Source organism: Alnus glutinosa, chromosome 2, assembly GCF_958979055.1.
Source record: "Alnus glutinosa chromosome 2, dhAlnGlut1.1, whole genome shotgun sequence".
Taxonomy (NCBI): domain Eukaryota; kingdom Viridiplantae; phylum Streptophyta; class Magnoliopsida; order Fagales; family Betulaceae; genus Alnus; species Alnus glutinosa.
This window is the reverse complement of record NC_084887.1, coordinates 7,123,699-7,147,507: the sequence shown is the minus strand read 5'-3', so window position 1 is coordinate 7,147,507 and position 23,809 is coordinate 7,123,699. Positions and strand designations below refer to the sequence as shown.

At 37.5% G+C, this 23,809-nt stretch overlaps 2 protein-coding genes across 2 annotated transcripts; both read right to left on the bottom strand.

The window, feature by feature from the left end:
* Positions 1 to 3,536: 3,536 nt before the first annotated feature.
* Positions 3,537 to 4,340, bottom strand: LOC133860244 (uncharacterized). Its single transcript, XM_062295884.1, has one exon. The coding sequence runs from the start codon at positions 4,338 to 4,340 to the stop codon at positions 3,537 to 3,539; it is 804 nt and encodes a 267-aa protein (XP_062151868.1).
* A 1,833-nt stretch (positions 4,341 to 6,173) lies between these two features.
* Positions 6,174 to 11,068, bottom strand: LOC133861106 (lipoyl synthase, mitochondrial). Its single transcript, XM_062296815.1, has 4 exons — positions 10,507 to 11,068; positions 10,165 to 10,376; positions 9,246 to 9,625; positions 6,174 to 6,557 (listed from the first exon to the last, which is right to left on the bottom strand). Exons 1-4 carry the CDS (start codon positions 10,887 to 10,889, stop codon positions 6,438 to 6,440), a joined length of 1,095 nt encoding a protein of 364 aa, XP_062152799.1. The 5' UTR covers positions 10,890 to 11,068; the 3' UTR covers positions 6,174 to 6,437.
* Positions 11,069 to 23,809: the final 12,741 nt, after the last annotated feature.

Below are 23,809 nucleotides of genomic sequence, written 5' to 3'. Positions count from 1 at the left end.
TTCCTCCCAGGGCTGAAAAACCAGTGGAGTCCTAGAGAACAAATTAAGTTTATAATATTTAATTATTTTATTATCTCTAGCTGAATGTCTAGAGTTCTCAGTCAACACGCCTACCCCTGCTGAAATGTATGGGCTTTGTAACACATTTGTAAAACAGTAGTAATATATAAACATGCGTCTATTTATTTACAAAATTTATCTTTCAAAAAAGCATGTTCCATGTTACATCACCACATATCTTAAAAGGTTAAACTAATAAAAAAATTGATAATTTAATCATTTAATTTATATTCTAACAATCCCTCTTACACGCGGGACCGAACTCTCCATTAATTAGTAAGGTCTAACAAGTAAAATATTTAATTGAAAATAGGAGATGAATGACGAAAATAATGTTCGAACTCAAGATCTTTAGTTTGGTTTTAATATTATGTTAAGTCATCATTTATCACAAAAGCTTAAACTGATAAGAAATTGTTAATTTAATCATTTAATTTGCACTATAACATTATATACTTGTATTCAACATTTTTCTATTTTTCAATAATAAAAAATAAAAATAAAAAATCTTCATTTAATGGAATCCTCATTAATTTTGCGTACCAAACATAACATTTCATAAAAAGTTAGTTAAAAATATTAAAAAAATATAAATAATGCAATAAAATTTTATAATCGCTCAAAACATATAAATTTAACTTACAATATATTTTGTCACACCTAATGTTAATTTATTCAATCGTGCTCAACGAGTCTTCATACCTTTTTCTTTTCTTTTTTTTAATTGATTAAGGAAAATGTTACATAGGGGGATCTTTACCACTTCTGATCCGAAAGGAAAAGGAAGTGACTGATCCTAAAAATAAAAAGAGGGTGGGCTCCCCACACCAACTAAACCACAACAAACATAACACAAATCATAAGCACAAAGTAACAGTAGACAATGGTTATCATCTATGACTCCAGAAAAATCACAAATGAGCCGGGCCTCTCCAGGGGTCGCACGAAGCGGTTTCAAATGGCAAAAGAGCTCAAAGAGCCCCAACCAGTAAAAACAACAACCACCAGAAGATGGTTGTTGTTTCACAAAGACTGCCAGATGCCGGAGTAGAACAGTTACAGCAGGAAACCCAACAGCAAAAGACTCAACAACTAGATCTAACTTAACAAGAACTGAGAGTCTAAAGCCCAAAACAGAAAATAATAACAACAAAACAGACACAAAAATACAGAAAAAAAACACTGCAAAACAATGGAAATTGCCGAGGTGGAGGAGGAACACAGGTAGCGGCGGGGCATGAGCCACACGCGCCAGTGAGAGAGATCCACTCACTGGCACGTGCAAGCCACGCGCCAGTGAGCAGGCGGCAGATGGAGACACCAGTGACGATGGCGGAGGCGGAAGACACCGGGGAGCTTGGCTGGAATGTCCGTGTTGAGCAAAAACTGGCAAAGGAGAGCAAATCTAACTTCAAAAAAGTAGATCTACAAACCTTCACAACTCCGGCTAACAGCACAGAGAGGAGAGCAGATGGCCATAATTCGTAGGAAGAAAGCAGGAAACATATCTTCATAAGTTGAAAACCCAGAAGTGGATAGTCCTCCAAAGAGGAAGCTAGAAGAAAATCTAGCGGGATAATTACCTCAATAGAGGCAAAAATAAAAGAAAAAGGAAGAAGGATAGAAGAAAAAAGGATGCAAAAAGGAGGGAAGGGAAGCTTGGAGCTTCCCTCCCATGGCGGTATAAGGAAAGGCTTATTCAGGAGGCCAGGAGAGAGAACGAAGAGTTTGAGCAAGATTTGGTTACAGGTGCTTTGTAATGAAGTTATGTTTTATCTATATGAGTCTTCATACCTTGAAATCACTACATTATTATTTATTGCCATCGTCTTGACTTTTTATCCAAATATGTTTTCTTCTTTTGAAGGTCTCTGACTCTTTGTTTAAAGTTGGTTGTTCCTTAAAAAAGAAGTAAAGGCCTCTTTCAATTTCATTAAACTGGGCGTTTTTGCTGAATATTTAAATAAATAATAATAAGGAAGAAGAAGAAGAAGAAGAAGAAATGGTGAGTGGGCAAAAGGCAAAGTTGGCTTGTTGCACAATAAAAATTCTCTGGATATGTTTGGCAAGCGCATGTAAGTTGGATTTTTTTAGGATAGTAATAAGAAGTGATAAATGTGATATAACGTAAAAATAATTTGTATGGAAAAACAAAAAAGTTTTATATTGTGCTGAATTTTTTTTATTTAAATAGTGATAAAAAATTATTGATGTGATATAAAGTTAGAATGTTTTAAAGTTGATTATTTTTTAAAAAAGTGAGAATTTTCCCTCACTTGTCAAACAAGCCCCTATTAATAGCTCATTAAAGTGGGTGTCAAATGTCAATTGGCCTCTCACGACTCTCAGTCTCGTCGCTTTAGCCTTTATTCTCTTAAGAATAAACAAACGTCGAGGCATCCAGCAAATAAGTGAAACGACGCGATTGCAAACTCTTTAACAAAGCTAAAACAATGCATTTTGCCAAAAACAAAAAATTCACCAGGAGTAAGAGATTTTATGGGACCCAGAAAAATTGGTTTTTTCCTTTAATTTTTGTTTAAATTTTTTATTAAACCAACCACGTGTCCTCTTTTAATTGGGTATGAAATGACAAAACTGTTAAAAAAAAAAAAAATTAATGGAATGCGGATGAAAAAAATGAATGTAAGAATCACATACATATCAAATATATGTCAATTTGATATATTAGATTGAAGTAAATGCATTCGGCTCAGTTTTTATTTTTCAAAAAAATGCAAAATCATTCAATGTTGTTGCACTCATTTACAATTAGCTCCCTTATTTTTTGAACAGCAAGCCAATGTGAAAAGTTATTTGCTACTATTTATGGTTATTTCAAGGCTTCAACCTATTTTTTAAGAAACATGTTATATATATTTAATAGTCTCTTATGGTCTTTCTCTCATCTTCCCATTTTTAAAATTGTGAAGTTATGTGTGGAATACAGATAACTCAAAGATCCAATAATATTTTGAAAGGTATTTTGAAAAGTAAAAGAACAAAAGGACTATAGGAAGAAAGAAAGCTTATTACAAAAATATGTACAATCACATTGTCTAATTTTAACCCATTTTTCTAAATCCTAGTCCCCCACCAACAAGACAAGAGTCTTGTATGCATACACAATTCACACCAAGACCAAGAAAATGGAAAGAAGTCTCTGAGATCCCCATCCCCAAAAACAAAAGTAAAAGAAAGATATCCAATTTGGAGGACCATGTCAATAGGCAATTCCATATCCCCATGACAATTTTTACAATCTCAAGATTTGGTAAAAAAAAAAAAAAAAAGGGAGGTAAAAATAGTTCCTATTCAGCTCCCTTCTTCTTTTTTTGAACTCTCAAGGAAACAGAATTTACATTATAATTTACAGAGACAATTTTTTGGGAGCAAGGATGAGATGAGAGACCAAAATCATAACAAGTTTTATGAAGGAAGCAAGAAAAGTAATACCAAAATCAAAACCAGACAAGCTACAGAAAGATGAAGCACTCTAACGAAACAAGTGGGTTTTCAAGGGACTCATTTCCCTGCTGCACAACGTCGTCGTTGGACTTCTCCTCTTCAACCCCAGCGTGCTGCTTGCTCTGCACCCCCGAATCCAGTGACCGGCTTCCGGCTGTTCCCGTGGCCTTCCCGGGGCTCCTCCCCACTCCAGCCCTACTCGCTCCACCGGCTATCCTGGTAGCCGGTGATCTCGACCGCCGGCCGGAGCCCTCCCCGGAATCTCTCCGGGCTCCGGGGGTGCCAGCGTTAAGCCTCCGGGCCCTCGCCTCACTCGGTCCCCTCGCTGGGATATTTCTCCGGGCGGAGAGCTCGCCGGTGTAGGGACGCTTTCTGGGTCTTCTTGCCTCAGTTCTGTTAAGCGCGCTGTGACCCGCTTCTCTGCTTCGCTTACTCATTGCTTCGTCTTCTTCGTCTTTCTTCTCTGTAATAGTAGTGGTAGTCGTAGTTGCTGTTGAATATGAGAAGCTCTCCGCTAGCTGAGAAGCTTCGGAGAGCTCCTTTTCTGTCTTGTGAACCAGATTCAAACCCTTCGTTTCGACGGTCTTCTTTTCGTCTGCTGGAATTGGGTTTTGTGGTTTGGGAACAATGGGTGTTTCAGAGAGTACCTCTTTCACGGATTCTTCTTCTACCGGTACCGGTGGTGGAGCTCTGTGGTCTCTGACATGAGTCGGGTCGGGTTTCTCAAACGGAGACTTGGTCGGAAATTGCTGGTGGGTCGACCCCGTCCTGTGTTCCGGGCGGCTCTCGGTGGTGCTCACACAGCATCCCATTTGTTTGTGAGTGGATGAAAGGTTTGAACTTTGGATAGAGTGCTTGTGCTTGGGAGGGAATTACGTACTAAAATAAGTTACTCTTAACATTTGTGCACAATTTTTGAATTCTCAACGGTAATAAAACTGTACGTTGGCTCGGACGGGGGATGTGATAGGGTTGAAAGGGTGGGTGGATGATAGCGAGAGAGAAGTTTGGAGCGGATTGGCCGGCGACAACCACTGAGCCGCGGCTGCTTATATAGTGGGAGTTTCTACATATGATATTGGTCACTTTTTCTTTTTCTTTCTTTTTTTTTTTTTTTTGGTGCCAAATAAACTTTAATTGTTGCCTCAAATTTTATATAGCAATTGTACCTTTGGTGTTAATGTGATCGGCCAAACCTTCTAGATTTACCGTTTGGATAACAAAAAGTTTTTCATTTTAATTTGGATCGAACAAAATTTCTCTAATTCAATTTATTAAACACACTATCGGTTTAAAATGAACGCAATTTTTACATGTATTTTTAAACAGAAAAAACTACATTTACTCTCTCTAATTACCATCATATTTGCAATATTCCTTAATGTTTCAACTTTTGCATTGTCACTCAATCTACCATTATAAATAGAGTAGTAGTTCGAGGATGATAAATATAGTTTTTATCTTCTTTTAAAAATATACGGAGTCTTCACAAGTTCTAAAGACTGGTTTTAGTTTAATAAATTAGACATCTTGGACTTGTTAAATGTTCTAAAGTAATGGGAAAATCATATTTTAGTTTGCACTCGGCGTTCACATTCGACTTGACAAATGTTTAGCTAAAATTTAGCTAAAGAACGTCTTTTTCTGTTTTAGCTACAAACTTTTTCAAAACACTTACATCCAGCTCAGTATTTATCAATTCACTTTTACCATTCCATTTTAAATATTATTTATTTATCTACTTCCACTATTTCTAGAGAGAAGAGTGAATCATATTGCTTTCTTTTCTTCTTTTTTTTAATTTCTTTAGTGCTCAGCAAATTTTTTGTTGAGCACGGTAAAGCTAGCCAATTCCTTGGCCGAAGTGGCTAGGCAGATAGGAAGGTTTTTTACTATTTTTTGCTCCAAAACTAACCAAAATAACACATTTTGAATGCTATCCCAAGTCGAATGGATTACTGTTTTACCAAAGTAAAAGTTGGGATGTTGGTGATATTCCCGGTGTTGAGATTGGGCTACAGCAAAATGGCAGGCACGCGAAGCCTAAGAAAAGCATTGGAAATATGCATTGTGGGGGGACAGTGAACTAGACTTTGAGCATGCTCTTTTTCTTTTTCTCTTTTTTAGAGCAACCTGAAAGTACAGCCAACACAACTCATGAAAAGAGGTGGGAAGGGGACCCATTCAAGCAAACAACTCAAAATTAAAAACGAACTCAGACATTCAAGCAAACCCACTGCAAAAGCAGGGAAATCCTGGATATTCATGGACTATCTATCATCGTCCCACATGTCTGCCTGGACATGGACCACCTGATTTTCACGATTAAATGCTCAAGGCATATTTGCCCCCACAGACTCATTGGTGGTTGAGGGAAGAAGCACCCCAACCAGTCTGGCAAGACCTTAGAGCTACCAATAACACAGTCATCACCTCAACAGAAAAATTAGATATAGCTTCAAGTACATCTTGCCAGCAGAGCTTTGCGCTTTTGGCATGCCACTACCATCAAGTATACCCAAATAATTTAAGTTGAGAGAGTATGCAGAAAAGATGGGAAAGGGAAAATTATCTACTGACACATTTATTTAGTAGGTGAATAGTTGGTGCTAGTACTAACTAGATACAGCTCAACTACAAAAAAATGAAATCATCAAAGCAGCAACACAGAAAAATTTATTAATTACAGCGAATGGATGTACAACAAGAACAGGTTAGGGTTACAATGAGATAGGTGTCCACACAATCCCAAAGCTTATACCACAAAGAATTTGGCACCCAGCCTTCTATTCTAATTTAATCCTAACCATTTTGCTTTAGACCAGTACTAAAGCTGATTGAGCTTTAAGCCCAAGTAAATATAGGAAGTGATGAATTTATGAAATTATATTTATGGGGGAAAACACTTATCAAGAAACAGAAAGCTGTGAAGAAGCAGAACGATCGGATTCAATCATGGATTTGATGTAGAATTCCCCTGCTTTGTATGAAGATCTGACCATCGGACCAGACGCAACATATCGAAATCCCTGTCCATCCAAAGCACACAATGGATAATAATTACACAAGCAATTGCATTATAAAAGGTAAAAGAAATACTCAGTCTCAACTTTTAGGCATGTTGAGAGAAAGATAATGATTGATAAACATATGACATAATCAAGCAACAATCAACATGTTTAATACTATCAAATGGTATCATTACAGTTTTTCTATATGTTCCTAGATCAATATGGTGTAACATGGCCTAATAGTTCCATGAGCATATTAAAAAGGATAGTTAGAGAGATAAAAGGATGCATGTCCTAAAGTAATACCCATAGTCATTACTTATGCGTAAATAATGTTGTCAAATCACATTAAACAATGATGCAAGTTCCCATGACACTGTAAAAGGCAGACAAGCCAACATGAAAGTAGAAACAATGGATTACTTTAATCAGGTTCCAGCAAGACATCAAATGTTTTACATCCTGCTCATTTGGAGCAACTACTGAACAGTAAATAAATTATTGGGATTGCACAAACACAGTGAAACTATCTAGAAAAAGCTGCAGATAATAGTTATGGCCACCACAGAAGTTCCTATATTGCCTGCTCCATTGCATGGTAACAAAAGGTTTTATTTGGGTTGGTGCAAAGACACTATGGTGGCATAAGGTGATTCCCAATGTGCAGGGGTGAATTTGGATCTGATTAAAATTGGCGAGCGCACAGACACACGGGAGGTGGTCATTTACCAAGTCAAAACAAAAGATTTTCCCAAACAGTTGACTATGTTGAAAACATAGCACTTCTATGTGAAGCTGAAGCTAGCAAAATTATGCAACAAGTTGACAGAGAATCAGCTAAGAGTAAGAAAAACTCTTGGAAGTAGTGAAGAAAAAGACATAAGAGAGCTCATTGGCTCATTACAACGAAAAGCCAATGGTGACGAAGAAATGGGTGGTACGAATTCTGCAGCCAACCCAAATTATAGTTAGGATGGAGAAAGTAACCCTTCTATACAATTTTTTAAGACATATTGGCAAAACTAATATCTAGAATGAGGTATACGAAATAAAGTTCAACAAACATGAAGCAATGCTTTGAAAATTGTAGTGTTTCAAACATCATTCTGCCATTCAATCACTAGAATCACATGGAGGCTTAAAGCAATCTTCAAGGAAACTAGGTTGCGTTTAGAGTCAGCATCTAAGATGTAAATGAAAAGTTCCTTGATGATTGGTATCCATCCCCCATTTGTAGATTTTTTCCATTTGTACATGTGACGTGATCCATCAATCAGAGTATAAGATAGATAGCAAAGTCACAACATGATATTCTCAATAAAACACACTGACTAAGAACCTAAAACCATTTATTTTCAATTAAACTAACCCAATTAGAGAGAGGATTAGAGCAACAACCTGCTGCATAGTTAAACTTGTACCCTAAATTCCAGATTTCTTATTAATCCACAAGCATAAACAAGAACCAAAAAAGTTGGGAAGAAGAAAAGATTGGTCCACTACAATCACTATTCTCCGTAAGAGGGACCACAGATAATATAAGTCATAGGGGAAAATACAATTTGCCCCCCAAAGTTTGGCCACTTTTTCATTTTTGCCTCCAATGTTTAAAAAGTTGCAATGTGCCCCAACAAAGTTTCCAAAATTCTCAATATGACCAAACCATTAGTGATTTTCTTCTTTTTTAACTGAAATGATTGAAAAGACCTAAATGCCCTTTAAAAAAAAGGAAAGGAAAAAAAAAAGGGGGGGGGGGGGTAGCCACCCCCATCTGGCCCAAGGGGGTTACCGACGGCCACCTCATTTTTTCCTGTTTTTCTTTTTCTTTTCTTTTTTTATTTAAAACAAGGGCATTTTGGGAATTAACAAGTATATATGGGGCAATTTTGAAATTTTGTACCAAAAAATCCATGTGCGACGCACGTGGGTCATTTTCTGTCAAAGAAGACGGAAATGGCTAACGGAGTGCTTTCATTGAGAATTTTGGAAACTTTGTTGGGCACATTGAAACTTTTTAAACATCGGAGGCAAAAATAAAAAAGTGGTCAAACTTTTTTTGGGGGGGGGTAAATTGTATTTTCCTCTAAATCATATATATTCCAGGATAGAATGGTTTACAGTTCCAAATAGTTCCTCAAGGGTCGTGTATCCAGGGTTTACTCCCCATGGGAAAGTGGTGAGGTTCCACATCATTAAGAAAAAGAAATAATAATAAAGAGGAGAACACACCATCACAACGAAGAGCATTACAATCAAGTAATCCTTAGCAGGGGCGGAACTATGTTGAGGCTTGAGGGCTTCAGCTCTGTACCCCAATAGTTCCCCTCCAACCCCCCCCCCCCCCCCCCCCACCAAAAAAAAAACCTAAAATTCTATTTCCGCCCCCCATTCTTAGTGAAGATCACAAAAGTTGAAATTGGAAAGATTCAAAAAGTCCTAACAAACTACTATTATTACCATCATGTTGAAGGAAGGGAGCTGTGAGAGGAAGGGAGGGGGTGCAGATACCAATTCTACTAATCATAGCCACTAGCACGGAGAGTATTACAAAACGATATATGCTGATTACCAAAATCCTGAAACAGATTATCTGCCCAAACTACAATGAAGTTGACCAAACAAGTCATGCATATAAAAATGGAATAAATAAATTTACCATACTCAGATTTTTCTAGAGAAAAAAATAAATAAATAATGGAAGCATACCATTTCCATGCCTAGAGTTTGATACTTATCAAAAGCCTCAGGTGTAATGTATTCAGCCACTGGCATATGCCGCTTTGACGGTCTCATATATTGACCAAATGTCATGACATCAACACCTGCTGCTCTCACCTTCTCCATAGTTCTCACAACTTGATCGGGTGTCTCTCCACAGCCTAACATTATTGAGGTCTTGGTGAGTGTTCCAGCAGGAGCATGGTCCTTGGCCATAACCAGGACATCCAAAGATTGTTTAAAATTAGCACGGTGATCCCGCACAACACTCTGAAGCTCTTCAACTGTCTCAATGTTATGAGCAAAGACATCTAGACCAGATTTTGCAACTTTCTCTACACAGCCAGGGTCTCCTCGAAAATCAGGAACTGCACGATCAAAATTAGTTCAAGCAACATTACAGAAAAAATAAAGCCCCATTTAAAACAGGTAGAGACATAAAATAAGGCTAAGGAGTCCTTGATAAAATAATCCAACTTTCTCTAAATAAGCAGAATCGAATCATGAAGACATCCAAACTCAACGTTGCATTCCACAGCGAAATATAAGTTTGTAGTAAGTTCCACAACAAGTATTCAATCGTCTCTCTCTAAAACTGCCAGTAGAGTAAATGAGCTGCTCTATATACAAATTCTAACATAAAAATCCGGCAGCTAAACTAGTAGAAGCTCCAGAACCACAAAAAGTGATGGCAAAAACAGCCAATTAAATGGTTTGCCCCGGCTTGGGACCCACATTTTCATTCACGTACAGACAATTGCCCGTGATGTCTAATACCCTATATATATATATATATATGATTAAATTCAGAACAGCCATAGCTTTTCTTAATAACAATTAGCTATACTTTCACAACCTTTCACACATTCAGTAATTCTCGCACTATGAAAAATTCAATAGCTCATACCCAAAGCCTCTATCAGTATGTTCGGCTTGAGTGTCTTCAACTTCTGCACCGTCTCAGCAAAATGCCCACTCCCTTGATCGGCCATATCGTCCCGGTCCACACTTGTAATCACCACATAATCCAAACCCCATGACGCAATCGCCTCCGCCACATTGCCCGGTTCCTCCGGGTCCGGCGGAGGAGGCGTACGTGACGTCTTCACATTGCAAAACCTTGAAAGAGAAAAAAAAATCAACAAGGACTTCACCCAATCCATCTAAATCAATTCTAATATTAAATACATAACATTTTCTTTTCCTTCGTTTTTTCAATTTACTAAAAAAAATGAATTTTATTTATCACCGGCAACCGCGAGTGCAGGTATCGCCGAGGATCATAATGGTGGCCGTGGCGGTGCCGGTTTCGCCGCCAGACCAGCACTCGCCGAGATTGGGGCATCGGGCCTCCTCACAGACTGTGTGGAGTTTGAGATCGCGGAGCTTCTTCTTGATCTGCACGTACTTCTCGCCGCCAGGGACGGACTCCCTCATCCACTTGGGCTTGGGGAGGGGCTTCTTCTTGGTGCCCACCTCCACGGAGTAGTTGAAGTCCGAGAGGCTCGGAGACTCGAGCGCCAGGCGCGCCCGGAGGCCCTCTAGGGTTTTTGGGAACTCGGCGGCCGAGGTGGCGGTGGAGGTGGAGAAGGGCCTGACGATTGCCGCCAGCGATTTCAGCCGGGACTGCATGCTTTCCTCGTGCTCTGTGTGTGTCTCTCTCTCTCTTTCAGTGTATGCGTAAGAATGGAAGGCTAGAGAGAGAGATATGGAGATGGGGTTGGTAGATTTGGTTTGGGTGGTTGTAGATGGATTCGGGTCATCTCCGATTCTCCGATTGTTGGTGGCTGTTCTTTGGGCCCTGTTTGGTTCTGTTAAGTGCGACAGTTTTCTGTTATATAAAATCCAAAATATCATTAACCAAAAACAAAATATTCCTATACGAGTATTTTGAGATTGCGTTTGACATTGCGATTTTGTAAATAAAAAATTAATTTTAAACTAAATTGTAAAATATAAATCGTTTGAAAATTGCGTTTTTAAAAAATTACAATATGAAAACGCAGAAAACTGCTTTTTCAAAGCGCATGCAATGAATGATTTTTTTAAAACGTTAAATTTTAAAGACTAACATACGATTTTACCAAATATTAAACTACGTTTATAAGGGGACGCCTCCCCTGTGAGAGAAAAAAACTGCTTTTCTCTCTAGAGCCCCTCCCCTGTGAGCATAGTTTTCACCAGGAGGGAGTGGTTTCATGCCTCCCCCTCCCGGTGGTGTTTTTCTCTCTAGCTCCTCGTGAGTTAGGGTGTTTTTTGTTCCCCTAGGTTGGTCCAGTGGGGTTAGTTTTTTCTCCTAACCTCTAAGGTTATGGAGCTTTGTTCCACTCGGCTAGATCCAGTGGTGGCTGTTTTTCCCCTAGCCTTTTTGGACTATGGTAGCTTGTTTTTTGTTTTTTTGTTATTTCTTTCGTTTTGGCAAGAATTTTCATATCAATATGTCTTCTTTGGAGGAGTGGCCGTGCGATTGTGTTGTCGGCGGGGAGTTTTTTTTTTGGCCGGTTTTTTTTTTTTTCATTTTTTTCTTTGATTTTGAAAGCCAAATCTACACTTCTCCGTCGCCTTCTGTCTACCACGCGCCCCCCAGCCACGTTCCCCGGCGTCTTCCGCCCCTGACGCTGCAAGATCCGATCGTTTCAGTCGTTGGTGATCGGCGCGTGGCTCCCACGCGCCTGGACGCTCTCTGCTCTGTGGTGCGCGTGAGGGCCACGCTCCGCCTTTTTCTGGCCATTTCTCGGGGGCATCGGGTTTTACGGCATCGGATCTCTGCCTGGGTGGCCCCGGTGACGGTGCGTGTCCTTCACGCGCCGCCGTCCGGTATGTCGGCTCTTCCCCCACTGGCAGCAGTTTGTTTTGGGCGTTTTTTGCCTTTGTGTTTTGGTGTTTTTTCTTTTGTTTCTCCAGTCTCAGCCTGCTAGTGGTTGGTTCAAATTTTATGGGATTATTTGTTGGCAAAGTGCTAGATCTGCCCTCTTTCTTTAGAGAATGAGCGTTATTGTCAAAGAGGCTTAAGTGTAGTTCTTGTAAAGTTTGTATTTCTGCTTATGCAGCTGTTTTATTAAGCCAGATCCTTCTGGCTTAGAGAGTTTGGGGTCATGTCTCTTACTTTCAAGTTGTAAGCCTATGGGCTGTTTGCATTATTAATGATAGCACATGCTATTTTGTTCAAAAACTGCGTTTATAAAAATCATTTTTCAAATCACACTTTTTGAAATCACAAATTCAAACAGGCCATAAGTTTAATCACTTGAAAGGATTAAAATTGATCAATTCACTCTTTAAAGCCTGCATGGAATTGCATTGAAAAATAAGCTTTGTCAAAAATTCATGTACTAAAAAGCTGTTTAAATGTTTGGTAATTGGTATGTATTAAGTGTTTTTTAAGTGTTACTGATGTTTGGTAATAAAATAAAGGGGAAAGTACACTTTACCCCCTGATGTATCCACTCATTGGCAATTTGACGCCCAATGTTTAATTTTTGGTAGATGACCCCCCTGAAGTTGTATCTGTGTGCCACCATGGACCTTCCGTCCACATGCCCGTCATTTTAGACGGAAACCGTGTCACGTGCAGTGCACGGTCACGTTTAACACAGTTTTCATCCCCAAATTACCCCCGACATCATCTAACCCACAAATATCACTGTCTCGTGCCCCTCCAAAACATCACTTTCAAAATTTATTCCCCACTCGACTTCACTCTCCACTCAAAAGGAAGAAGGCGACGAAGAAGGGGACATCAATTTCCCAATTTTGGTCCCCACTCAACACCGATATTCTCTCAACCAAACCGAAAAAGCAGGTGCAAGTCTTTTTCATTCATTTTTTTGTGATTTCTATATAGTTTAGGGTTTGTCGGCATTTGGGTTTTGAAGAGTGGGTGGGTGCACAGTAACTGTCGAGTTTTTGGGGGTTTCGATTGTATGAGATTTGTTTACTAATTTCTAGGGTTTTGGGGTTGTTGGGGATTTGGGATAAAAACATTACAACTGTCAGGAATTTGGAGGTTTCGGTTGACACTGATTTAAGTTGAGGGTTTGTATTTTGTTTGCTTAGTTTAATTGTGATTATAATAAAACTGTTTACCAATTTATAGGGTTTTGGGGTTGTTGGGGATTTGGGATAAAATCATTACAACTGTCGGGAATTTGGGGGTTTCGGTTGACACTGATTTGAGTTGAGAGTTTGTATTTTGTTTGCTTAGTTTAATTATGTTTTAATGACATAGGTCAAATAGAAAATACAGTGGACTTTGTTAATATAAACATCCATTAACAAAGAAGGAATGGAATACAAAAATAGATAAATAAGAACAATAAAATTTAATTCATACTTCAGACCATTTTTCTCACTAAATAGCTGGAATGCTTCTTCAGCCTGAAAAATGCACAAAAACTTAAGAAATTAGATATATAAAATATCAAACCTGTTCTCCCCAATTGGGTAAATATACAATCTAAAATCCCTCTCAGACAAGGTGAAAAATAATTAAACATTGCCACTGTAGAGCTTGAAAAGTAATTAATTACATCTTTGATATGTTAAGCAAATTGAGAAAACGGATTAAGAAGGAACACCAATCACATAGTACTTCCATAGTTATTACGTCTTTATGATATCAAAATAGCATATTAAGACGACAACAATTTGGCAGAATGGCAATGGAAGTCTGAGTAGAAACTGAAATCTAATGTGAGGAACTAAGCCAAAATAGGTAACCCAGAGTTTTTTCATCTGCAAAAATAGCAACACAATCTAGCATATCTTTCAAGCATATTGAGAAACATTCAAGCCGTACCGCGAGGAAAATATGACTACATATACCAAATTTACAACAACAGTTGTTTTAAATCATAGTAAGTATTTCCTGTCTTTGTTTGAGAGTAAAATTTACTTCAACATCAAAAAGGAAAGCATCAATTGGTTATAGGATCTAAAAGCTCAAAGTCCATAAACCTCCTCTCCAGTTTCTATAATTCAAAAATCACAACAAAATTTAACCTTTGCAAACACTTGAGACATACCTATATGCATGAAGATACATAGACAACTCAGTCACTTCAATAAAAAATTTATCAAATAAGTCATTTACCTTTTCACAAATAAATAAATCACAGCACACACAAGCCAAAAAAAAAAAAAAAAAGGCACAATTTATATAAAAAGAAAAGATTATGGAAAGCTAGCAGTAAATAGTAGGTATAACTCTCATCCAAATCCAACTAATTAACAAACTAATTAGCTAACTTTCAGTAGTAGGTTAAAGTCAGTCCAATCATAAACTAACCAAGGAAGAAATAACTCAAAACATTCTAAAACTAACCAATGACGTAGTCCAAGCATCCAAAGCATATAGTGGCCCCATGTTCTCTCTTGGTGCATAACATATTAATTCCCTAGGGGCATATTGAGGGCAGTGGGTTCATAGATTATTTTTCCTTGGATGAATTATATTGTAAATGTAATGTAATGTAAAATTAAAATTGAATACTAGTGGTCCCCTAGTCAAATTGATAATGTAATTGGTGTTTGAGATAAATTATGGGGGTAGGTTCGACAGAGCATATGGAGTCATCTATTCGGGGGGTGAAATGATTGTTCATCCTCAAAGTGTTGATCCGGATAGTTTTACTTTTTCTATGCTTGAGTCTATTGTGGAACAATATGGGTACAATCCGGGTGACTTAATTTACTTTAGAGACCCCAATAAAGATCTAGTTGTGGGTTTACATCTAGTATCCTCGGATTATGATGTGCATTATATGTCATCGGTACATGTGGAGAACAATGTTGTTGAACTGTATATTGTTTCTTTCCAAGATGATGGGGATGGGGAAAGTGGGGAAGGTAGGGGAGATGATGAAGAGGAAGATGTTCGAGGTAGGGTTGCTCTTAATGATCCATGGTGGGATGATAAAATTAACGATGATGAAGATGTTTTTGAAGTTAATTATGATGTCAATAGGGCTGGCCCCTCAACTTATGAGTGTGTGGAGGGTGATGGGGAGAATGGGAATGGGAATGGGAGTGGGGATGGGGATGGGTTTGAGGGTGGTGCTAGAGTTGAGGGTAGGAGTGGGCCATCTACATCTGACCACGGCATGCAGTCATTTGAAGATGTTAAGGTGGTTGACAATGTTTCTGAAATGGGTAGAAGTGACATCATGTTGTCACCACCTATTAGTGATGAAGATTCTGGTGGGATTTCATCTAATCTTGGTTCAGAGTTCCATGCGATGGACCTTGTCAATCCAACCTTAAAGCTGAAGATGAAATTTTCTAGTTTACAGCTGTTCAGAGAAGCTGTTAAGCAATACAATGTACAAAGGGGCAAAGACATACAGTTTGTAAAAAATGAAAGAGCTAGATGTGTTGCGGTTTGTAGAGATCCATCTTATGACTACAGAGTCTATGGTAGACAGATGAGTGATGAGCAGTCTTTCGAAGTAAGGTCATTAAGACCTAAACACTCTTGTACTCGTGTATACAAGAGCTCAATTGTAAATTCTAAATGGATATCAGATAAGTTGTTTGACAAGTTTAAGACTCAACCAGACATGCCACTTGAGGTGATACAAGATGAAGTGAAGAGAAAATGGAATGTAGAAGTGACCAAGAGCCAAATGTATAGGGGTCGATGAAGGGCAGGAAAGCAGATTTTTGGTAATCTGGGTGAACAGTACGGCATGTTGTGGAATTACTGTGAAACTTTGAGGCAAACAAACAAGGGCAGTTGTGTTATGATGAAGGTTGAGAGACCTACCTCTACCTCGGAACCTATGTTCCAAAGACTTTATATGTCCCTTGCAGCCATGAAGCAAGGGTTCCTAGAGGGTTGTAGGCTTGTTATCGGCCTAGACGGGTGCTTTCTGAAGGGTCCCTACAAGGGAACACTACTAGCTGCAGTTAGCAGAGATGCCAACAACAACATGTACCCTATTGCAATTGCTGTTGTGAAAGCTGAGATAAAAAAGAGCTGGACTTGGTTCTTGGAGTGCATTGTTTCAGACCTTGGGTCCCATGCGAGGCACGTTAAGCCTACTTTCATTTCTGATCGGCAGAAGGTTAGCTTTATTACTTACATAACTTTTTTTTTTAGAATTTTAAATAATTTTACATAATTTTACATTGGAATGATGCAGGGTCTTATTCCAAGCTTTGATGTTGTTATACCTACGGCAAACCACCGGATATGTGTAAGGCATTTATATGCCAATTTTCGGGATAAAGGGTTTAGAAGGGTGGCACTGAAGGAATTATTGTGGGCTGCAGCATCGGCTTACACTGATATTGAGTTTAGATATCACATGGAAGAGATTAAGAAGTTGAATCTTGTGGCCTTCGAGTATCTAGAGAAGATTGACCCCAGTAGATGGTCAAGATCATGGTTCAATGACTATCCAAAGTGCGACCTTCTTTTCAACAACATCTCTGAGTGTTTCAACTCATATATCCTCAAGGCTCATGAGAAGCCGATTTTGACAATGTTGGAGATGATTAGGAAGCAACTTCAAATAAGGTACCAACTAAAAAGAGATGGCATTAAAACTTTGAAGGGTAAGTTGTGCCCTAGAATTGTTGACAAGCTTGAGGCGATTAGGGAAAAGGCAGCAAACTGTCTTTCCCGTTATGCTGGTGATGACCTCGTTGAAGTAGAGCAGGAACGTAGAACGTATGTCGTGGATTTGGGAAAGAAGACATGTGGGTGCAGGAAGTGGGAGATGGCTGGGATCCCATGTGCACATGCACATTCTGCAATTACCTTCCATGGACACAAACCAGAGGATTATGTGGATCACTGCTATAGCATTGAGATGTACAAGAAGGCGTATGTTCCCATTATATATACAGTTCCTAGTGAGGAACAGTGGATTTGGACCAACCACGGTGTTTTGGAACCGCCTAGATTACGAGTGACCCCAGGCAGACCTCAAAAGGCTAGGACAAGAGCTCCTGATGAGTCAAGAGATCCCAAGAATCCTCACAGGATGAGGAAGTTTGGATTGAGGGGTAAATGTGGTTATTACAAAATGTTGGGCCACAATAGCAGGACTTGTCCAATGAAGAAGCAGCCCGAGACAGAGGTTGAGTTGCCTACTCCACCCCCAGCCAGTGTGAGTTTACTACCCAATTGTATTGTTGTTGTTGTTGATGCTTACATGGTTTGGATTACTTACCTTTGGCATTTTTTTTTCTTCATCATGGTGGGGCTCAGATCCAGAGTGAAGGATGCAGCAGTAGTATGCACAAATCCAGCGAAGAACAGTAAAAGGGGAGGTGCACAGCCACATAACAAAAGAGTAAGCATAGGGTCCCACTTTTGAGTAATATATTGCACGCTTGCATGATATTGATTAATCCTATTTGTTTGTGTTTATTAGACAAGTGCAAGGAAAGGTGTAAGTAAAGGTGTTTCAACACCTGGTTGTAGTAGGAATACACAACAACCCACTGCACCACCTTCTTCATCTGTGCAAAGAGATGTGGTATTTATCTGCTACTTTATTTTATTTTTGTTTTTCTATAACTTCACATGTATCAGTCTTTTGACTATTTATTTAACATTCTAACTGGCATTAAACTGATGGCAGGAAAATACTATGGAATTAACACTGCCAAGCTGGAATAGGCAACCTTCTGCACCTGCACCTAGACCACCTCCACCACCCAGGAGGATGTCAGGCAAACTGAAAGTTCCAATATATCCCAAACCACTAGTTTGGATTGACCTTACTAAAAGAACAACAGATGGATGCGGAAGGAAAGTGTATGGTAAAAACCCAGCAACCCCTGCTGTGATATCGTCAACGGTTGCCAAGGAGAAAGGGAACAGTAAAAGAATGGTGCATTCGATTGAGAAAGGGACACAGATCATAGACTCAAAGATGAAGAAGAAAAGGCCATAGTGGAAGCATTGATTATCTCTATTTATTTTTCTTTTTTTGTGTAATGTTTTATTTTAGACAATGAAATATGTGTTTGGAGGTAGGGTTGCATGGTAAAAACTGCAGGGTTTTTTAGACAATGAAATGTGCAATGTAATTATATGTTTGGAGGTAGGGTTGCATCTTTTTATCATTTCTATGTGCGATGTAATTATGTGTTTAGAGGTACAATTTGTTTTTGAGTAGTGCATTGTTGATTTGTGTGAAAAGCGTGATGCAATTGCGTTTGATACCAACAGTTTTGTTATCAGACTGGTATGACAAATATGGAAGATTAGATGAGGCTAAGAAACTCTATGTTGAGACTAGGAGACGGATATTCTTCTACTTAATTCTATGATTTACCTCCATGTGACTGCTTGCAATAATGCAGGATTTATTTTGTTCAAGAAAAATGAAAAGGGACTATGGCCTGGCTCCTTAACGCTGCCCTACTTGTAACACACATATTTATGCAATGGCCATTGGGCATGAGACTAAACCTGGCTTGTGTCCTGAGAATGGAAAAGTATGATAAGTTGATAACAAACCATAGCTAATAAACGTTGTCATTTGGTAAGTGATGTGTAAAATAGTAACAAGTGAAGCCCATTTTTTAAAGCTTTTCAAGTCCAATCTATCTATCTATTTCCACATACAAAAAATAACCCACTACCAAATCACATACATCCCTTCATGTTTAGGTTACAAACTTGTGTCCAAAAGATCAACAATTCTAGGGTACATACAAAAAATAACCAACTACCAAATCACATACATCCCTTCATGTTTAGGTTACAAATTTGTGTCCAAAAGATCAAACCTATACACATACAAAAAATGGCCTACATTACAACATAAAAATGGGGCCTACATTACAACATAACATGGCATACATTACATCGAAAAGGTCTACATTACAAAACAAAAGGCCATTGTCTTTAAGGTAACAATATACGATCACGTCCAACTTCAAACGCACCCTTTGAAGTTGATCCTGCCATTAAAAGATACACCACGATCAATATCCATGTACATAGAATTATTGTCCTATAATTTTTCTTCATTGCTTGATACTTGATCTGCCCAATCTCGATTTCTTTACAAAGGGCGGCATTTTCAATCTCCATCTTTGCCTCCGCCTTTGCAACTTCAGTTTCAACCATTATACGACATTGTTCAACTGCTTCACCCTCCATCTTCTCCTTAAACTTTGCAACTTCGGTTTCAACCATTGTACCACAGCGGTTGGCTTCTTGAATCAAACTTACATGTCATTCCCGCAAACGGCCTACTACCCTCTCTCCATATTGACACATTTTAGGATCAATCCATTCCCAAAAACCACATGCCCGATTTATCTACAAAACTCCCCACAAAAAAATAAAATAAAATAAAATGAACATTCCTTCAACCCTAAAAACAAACCACAACACCAAATGTATCTATAAATTAGAATAAAATTGCACTTAAAATGTTAAACAAAACTGCACTTAAAATGTTAGGACCATTTTAATAAACTACATTTTCAATCATCTCTATTCTTATGCATTAACGATCACAATTTCATGCAAAAACTCATACCTACATTAACAAAACAGTGGATTCGGACAGTTCATTAACAACTCAGTATTTCCCAAGAATCTCCATCAAGTCTCCCATAATTCGGCAGATTGGTTGTGTGCGTATTTTAATTTTTGTTTCCTTTAAACAAAAACTCATGAAAGAATTGCTTTTCATTGTTCCAAAATCAAGCAAACTCATAAATGCGAATTAATTTTCCAAATCCAAAAGTCATGAACACTTCCCACTTTAACAATGGGCACAACCTAAACCCTAATTTTCAAAATAATGAAAATCTGCAACATCCCCATCATATAAATTTACAGTTAATGAGAATTTTAGTTAGACTTATACCTTGTAATTCTCGCATTTTCGAAACCTTCTACCGATTTTTTTTTTCGGTGTACAAGGTTTAACACACAAGTCGGACACTCGCAATAACAGAGTGGCTTCACTGCAGATGTTGCCCAACTCATTGAAGAATCCGACTCTGAGGTAGCAGTCCCCGACGGTCCAGACGGTTGCATTATCGGCAATAGCAGGACTTCGAAACCTAAATTCTCCAGCTCCTACGGTCTGTTTTGGTGTGGGAGAAGACAAGAAATAAGCCAACAGGTCCCCACAATGGTCCGACAATATAAGTGATATTTGGGTTGAGTGGGTTAGATGATGTCGGGGGTAATTTGGGGATGGAAACTGTGTTAAACGTGACCATGCACTGCACGTGACACGGTTTCCGTTTACAATGACGGGCATGTGGACGGAAGGTCCACGGTGGCACACAGACACAACTTCAGGGGGGTCATCTACCAAAAATTAAACATTGGGCGTCAAATTGCCAATGGGTGGATACATCAGGGGGGTAAAGTGTACTTTCCTGAATTGCATTGATCAATTCACTCTTTAAAGCCAGCATGGAATTGCATTGAAAAATAAGCTTTGTCAAAAATTCAAGTACTAAAAAGCTGTTTAAATGTTTGGTAATTGGTAATTACATGTATTGAGTGCTTTTTAAGTGTTACTGATGTTTGGTAATAAAATAAAATAAAAATCACTTTTTAGAACCAAAAAATTAGATGTAATATTTATTCCATTTTATAGTAACCTTTTTTTTATATCAAAATGGGTAATGTGAATTTTTTAAAATTTTCTGATGGTTTAATTTCATACTCTTAACTCGAAATATGTAGTTGACGGTCAACATTTTGTTTTTTTTTTTGTTTTTGCCTTAAAATTTTGTGTGAAATTTTTATTACTTGTTGGAATTTATAGTTATAGAATGCAATAAATAAAAATAATCATGGTCTCAAAGTTGAACACACTTTTTGGTCATTCCATGTTTTTCGACTAATAAATTTATTTTCTTTCAGGCATAAGAAAATTCTTCAAATGCAATATATGAAATTGACATATGTTTTTAAAGCACGTGAACAATGCATGTGAGAATCACATTCTCTATTGATTATGTTAAAAATACATATGACAATCACATACTCTAAAAACATATATTAATTTAAGGAAAAAATATAAAAAAGCCCACTGAACTAACAACCGATTTTATAAGTAACCATCAAACTACCAAAGTATGCCAAAAAGACTGCATTTGTTGAAATATTCCTATAGTACCCATATTCTCTTAAAAGCTAAAAAAAAAAGAAAAAAAAAAAGAAAAAAAAAAAAGATACATGTAAAATCAATCCATATGATTGGTCAAAATTACAACCTCTAAAAAATATATTAATTTAAGGAAAAAATATAAAAAAGCCCACTGAACTAACAACCGATTTTATAAGTAACCATCAAACTACCAAAGTATGCCAAAAAGACCGCATTTGTTGAAATATTCCTATAATATCCATATTCTCTTAAAAGCTAACAAAAAAATATACATGTAAAATCAATCCATATGATTGGCCAAAATTACAAATTGCTCATTGCGGGATAAGAAACAATTCAAAGGTCTTCAAGGTAGTCAAAAAATAACAATATAATTATTGTAGTCAAATTCCATCAAAATATTTGACAGATTCATTTAGTGTCAACGTCAATATCAATAAAATTATAACATGTGTCACTCTGACTAAAAAAAATATCAATATATTATAAATATACATTTATAAAACTAAATTATTCCCACTAGTCAAATTTCATCAAAACACTTGACGGATTCCATTAGTGTGCCACATTAGCATCAATTAAATGACGACATATGTTACTGTTATATATATATATAACTAAAAAGTTTAAGAAATTAAAATTTTAAAAAATTAAATTTTTTTAATTGGGGCGGCTACCGGGGCCACCCATTTTCTTCTTGTTTTCTCTTTTTTTTTTTTTTTAAGTAAATTTTTTTTTTTAATTTTTAATTTCTTTAACTTTTTAGTTTTATATTAATAACATTTTTAAATTTTTTTTTTAAGAAATAGTTTTTTATTATTTTATTATTTTAGTTTTTAAGATAATAAAGATATTATAAGAATATTTCGACGAAAGTACTCTTTTTGGTACACTTTGGTAGTTTGATGGTCACATTAGTGCACTTAAAAATTCAAGAGACTATTCTAAAATCGGTTGTTAGTTTAGAAAGCTTTTTGATATTTTTTTCATTTATTTAATAAAATGACTTGAATAAAAATAAAAATAAAAAACTTTGTTTATTTATACTGGTAAACGTGTATATGGTGAATTCTACCCGGAACTCGGGATGAGAAATATTGGTTTCCACGTTCACTCCTTTTGGGCCTAGAAGGGCTTTTCAAGTTTGAATATTATTAGCGATTTTGTATGCCTAAGGCCCAAAGTCTAAAGCCTAATCTACAAAGAGGCCCACTTCATAAAAGGGCCCATAAAAGTCTAAGGGTCATCTCATAAGGAGCCTTGCCTAAGAAAATGTGGTGTACACGAAAATGAGTAATGTTACATAGTCAACTCCAATTTTATTGGAATGATATGACAGTATCTATCAGCCATTGGATCAATCTTTATTAAAAAAAAAAAAAAAATCAAAGATTTATAAATATTACCACATCAATAGTAAAATGAAAGTGGGATGAGAGTTGATTATTTAAAATTATTCACATGGTATTCATAACCTTTCTCTCCATTCAACCTTATATAGAATTTTTTACTGAGTTAAGCACCAGATTTTCTCATGTTGGCTTTTGATCGCCGTCATTCCGATAGTTTTCTGCTTGTTTTGTATACACCTGTAGTCCAGTTCGACCATGCAAAAACCCGGGTCGGCAATTAGAATTGACTACATATGCATCAATTGGATGCATTTTGGTATGTCATAATCAACCCCCACACCCCACCCCAAAAGGAGGAAGAATCTGATGTGCCAATAATGATGCATACTGTTGATTTGATTGGGATATAACACATTAACATCATAGGGAAACCCCTTTCATCAAATATCAGACTTAATTATACAATTCATGTTTCTCCAAAGGATACACATATACTAATATCTTATGTAAAAGAGAAGAATAATAATTATAAGTCCACCAAGACCAGCCACCATCGGCCGCTACATGTGAATATTGAACAGCACTTTCTCAATTTCAAAAATTTGTTGAGGGAAAGCTCAAACAAAAGCTTTCCTTTTTACTGTTTTACACGATGTGGGACTCTCTTGGAAAGACCAAAAATCAACCACTCCATTGTATCCGTCTAAAAAGAATGGCTCTACCCTCCCCTCATTGGTGTTTTGATTCAATTTGCAAAGCGGAAAAACCCATTTGAGTTCACACTCAAAGGTAGCTCTCTTTGTGCTCCGTAATAACACCTACCCGCTGATTACCAATTACAAGAGAAGCCTAGACGGCGAAAAACCACGAGAGCTCTTGAGCCATAGCCTAGAATTGGCTTGGATTCAGGTTTAGTTTGATTGAAATACATGTATTATAACATGACACGAGAGACACGTGTTCCAATTCTAACGAGTCGAGTTCTGTGAGACATTCTGTTCGGACCGGAGTTACTTGGATCCCATTTATATAACCTTGAAAAATATGACAGAGACTAATTAAGAGTTGGTTAGGTTTGATATGAATGAAAAAAACC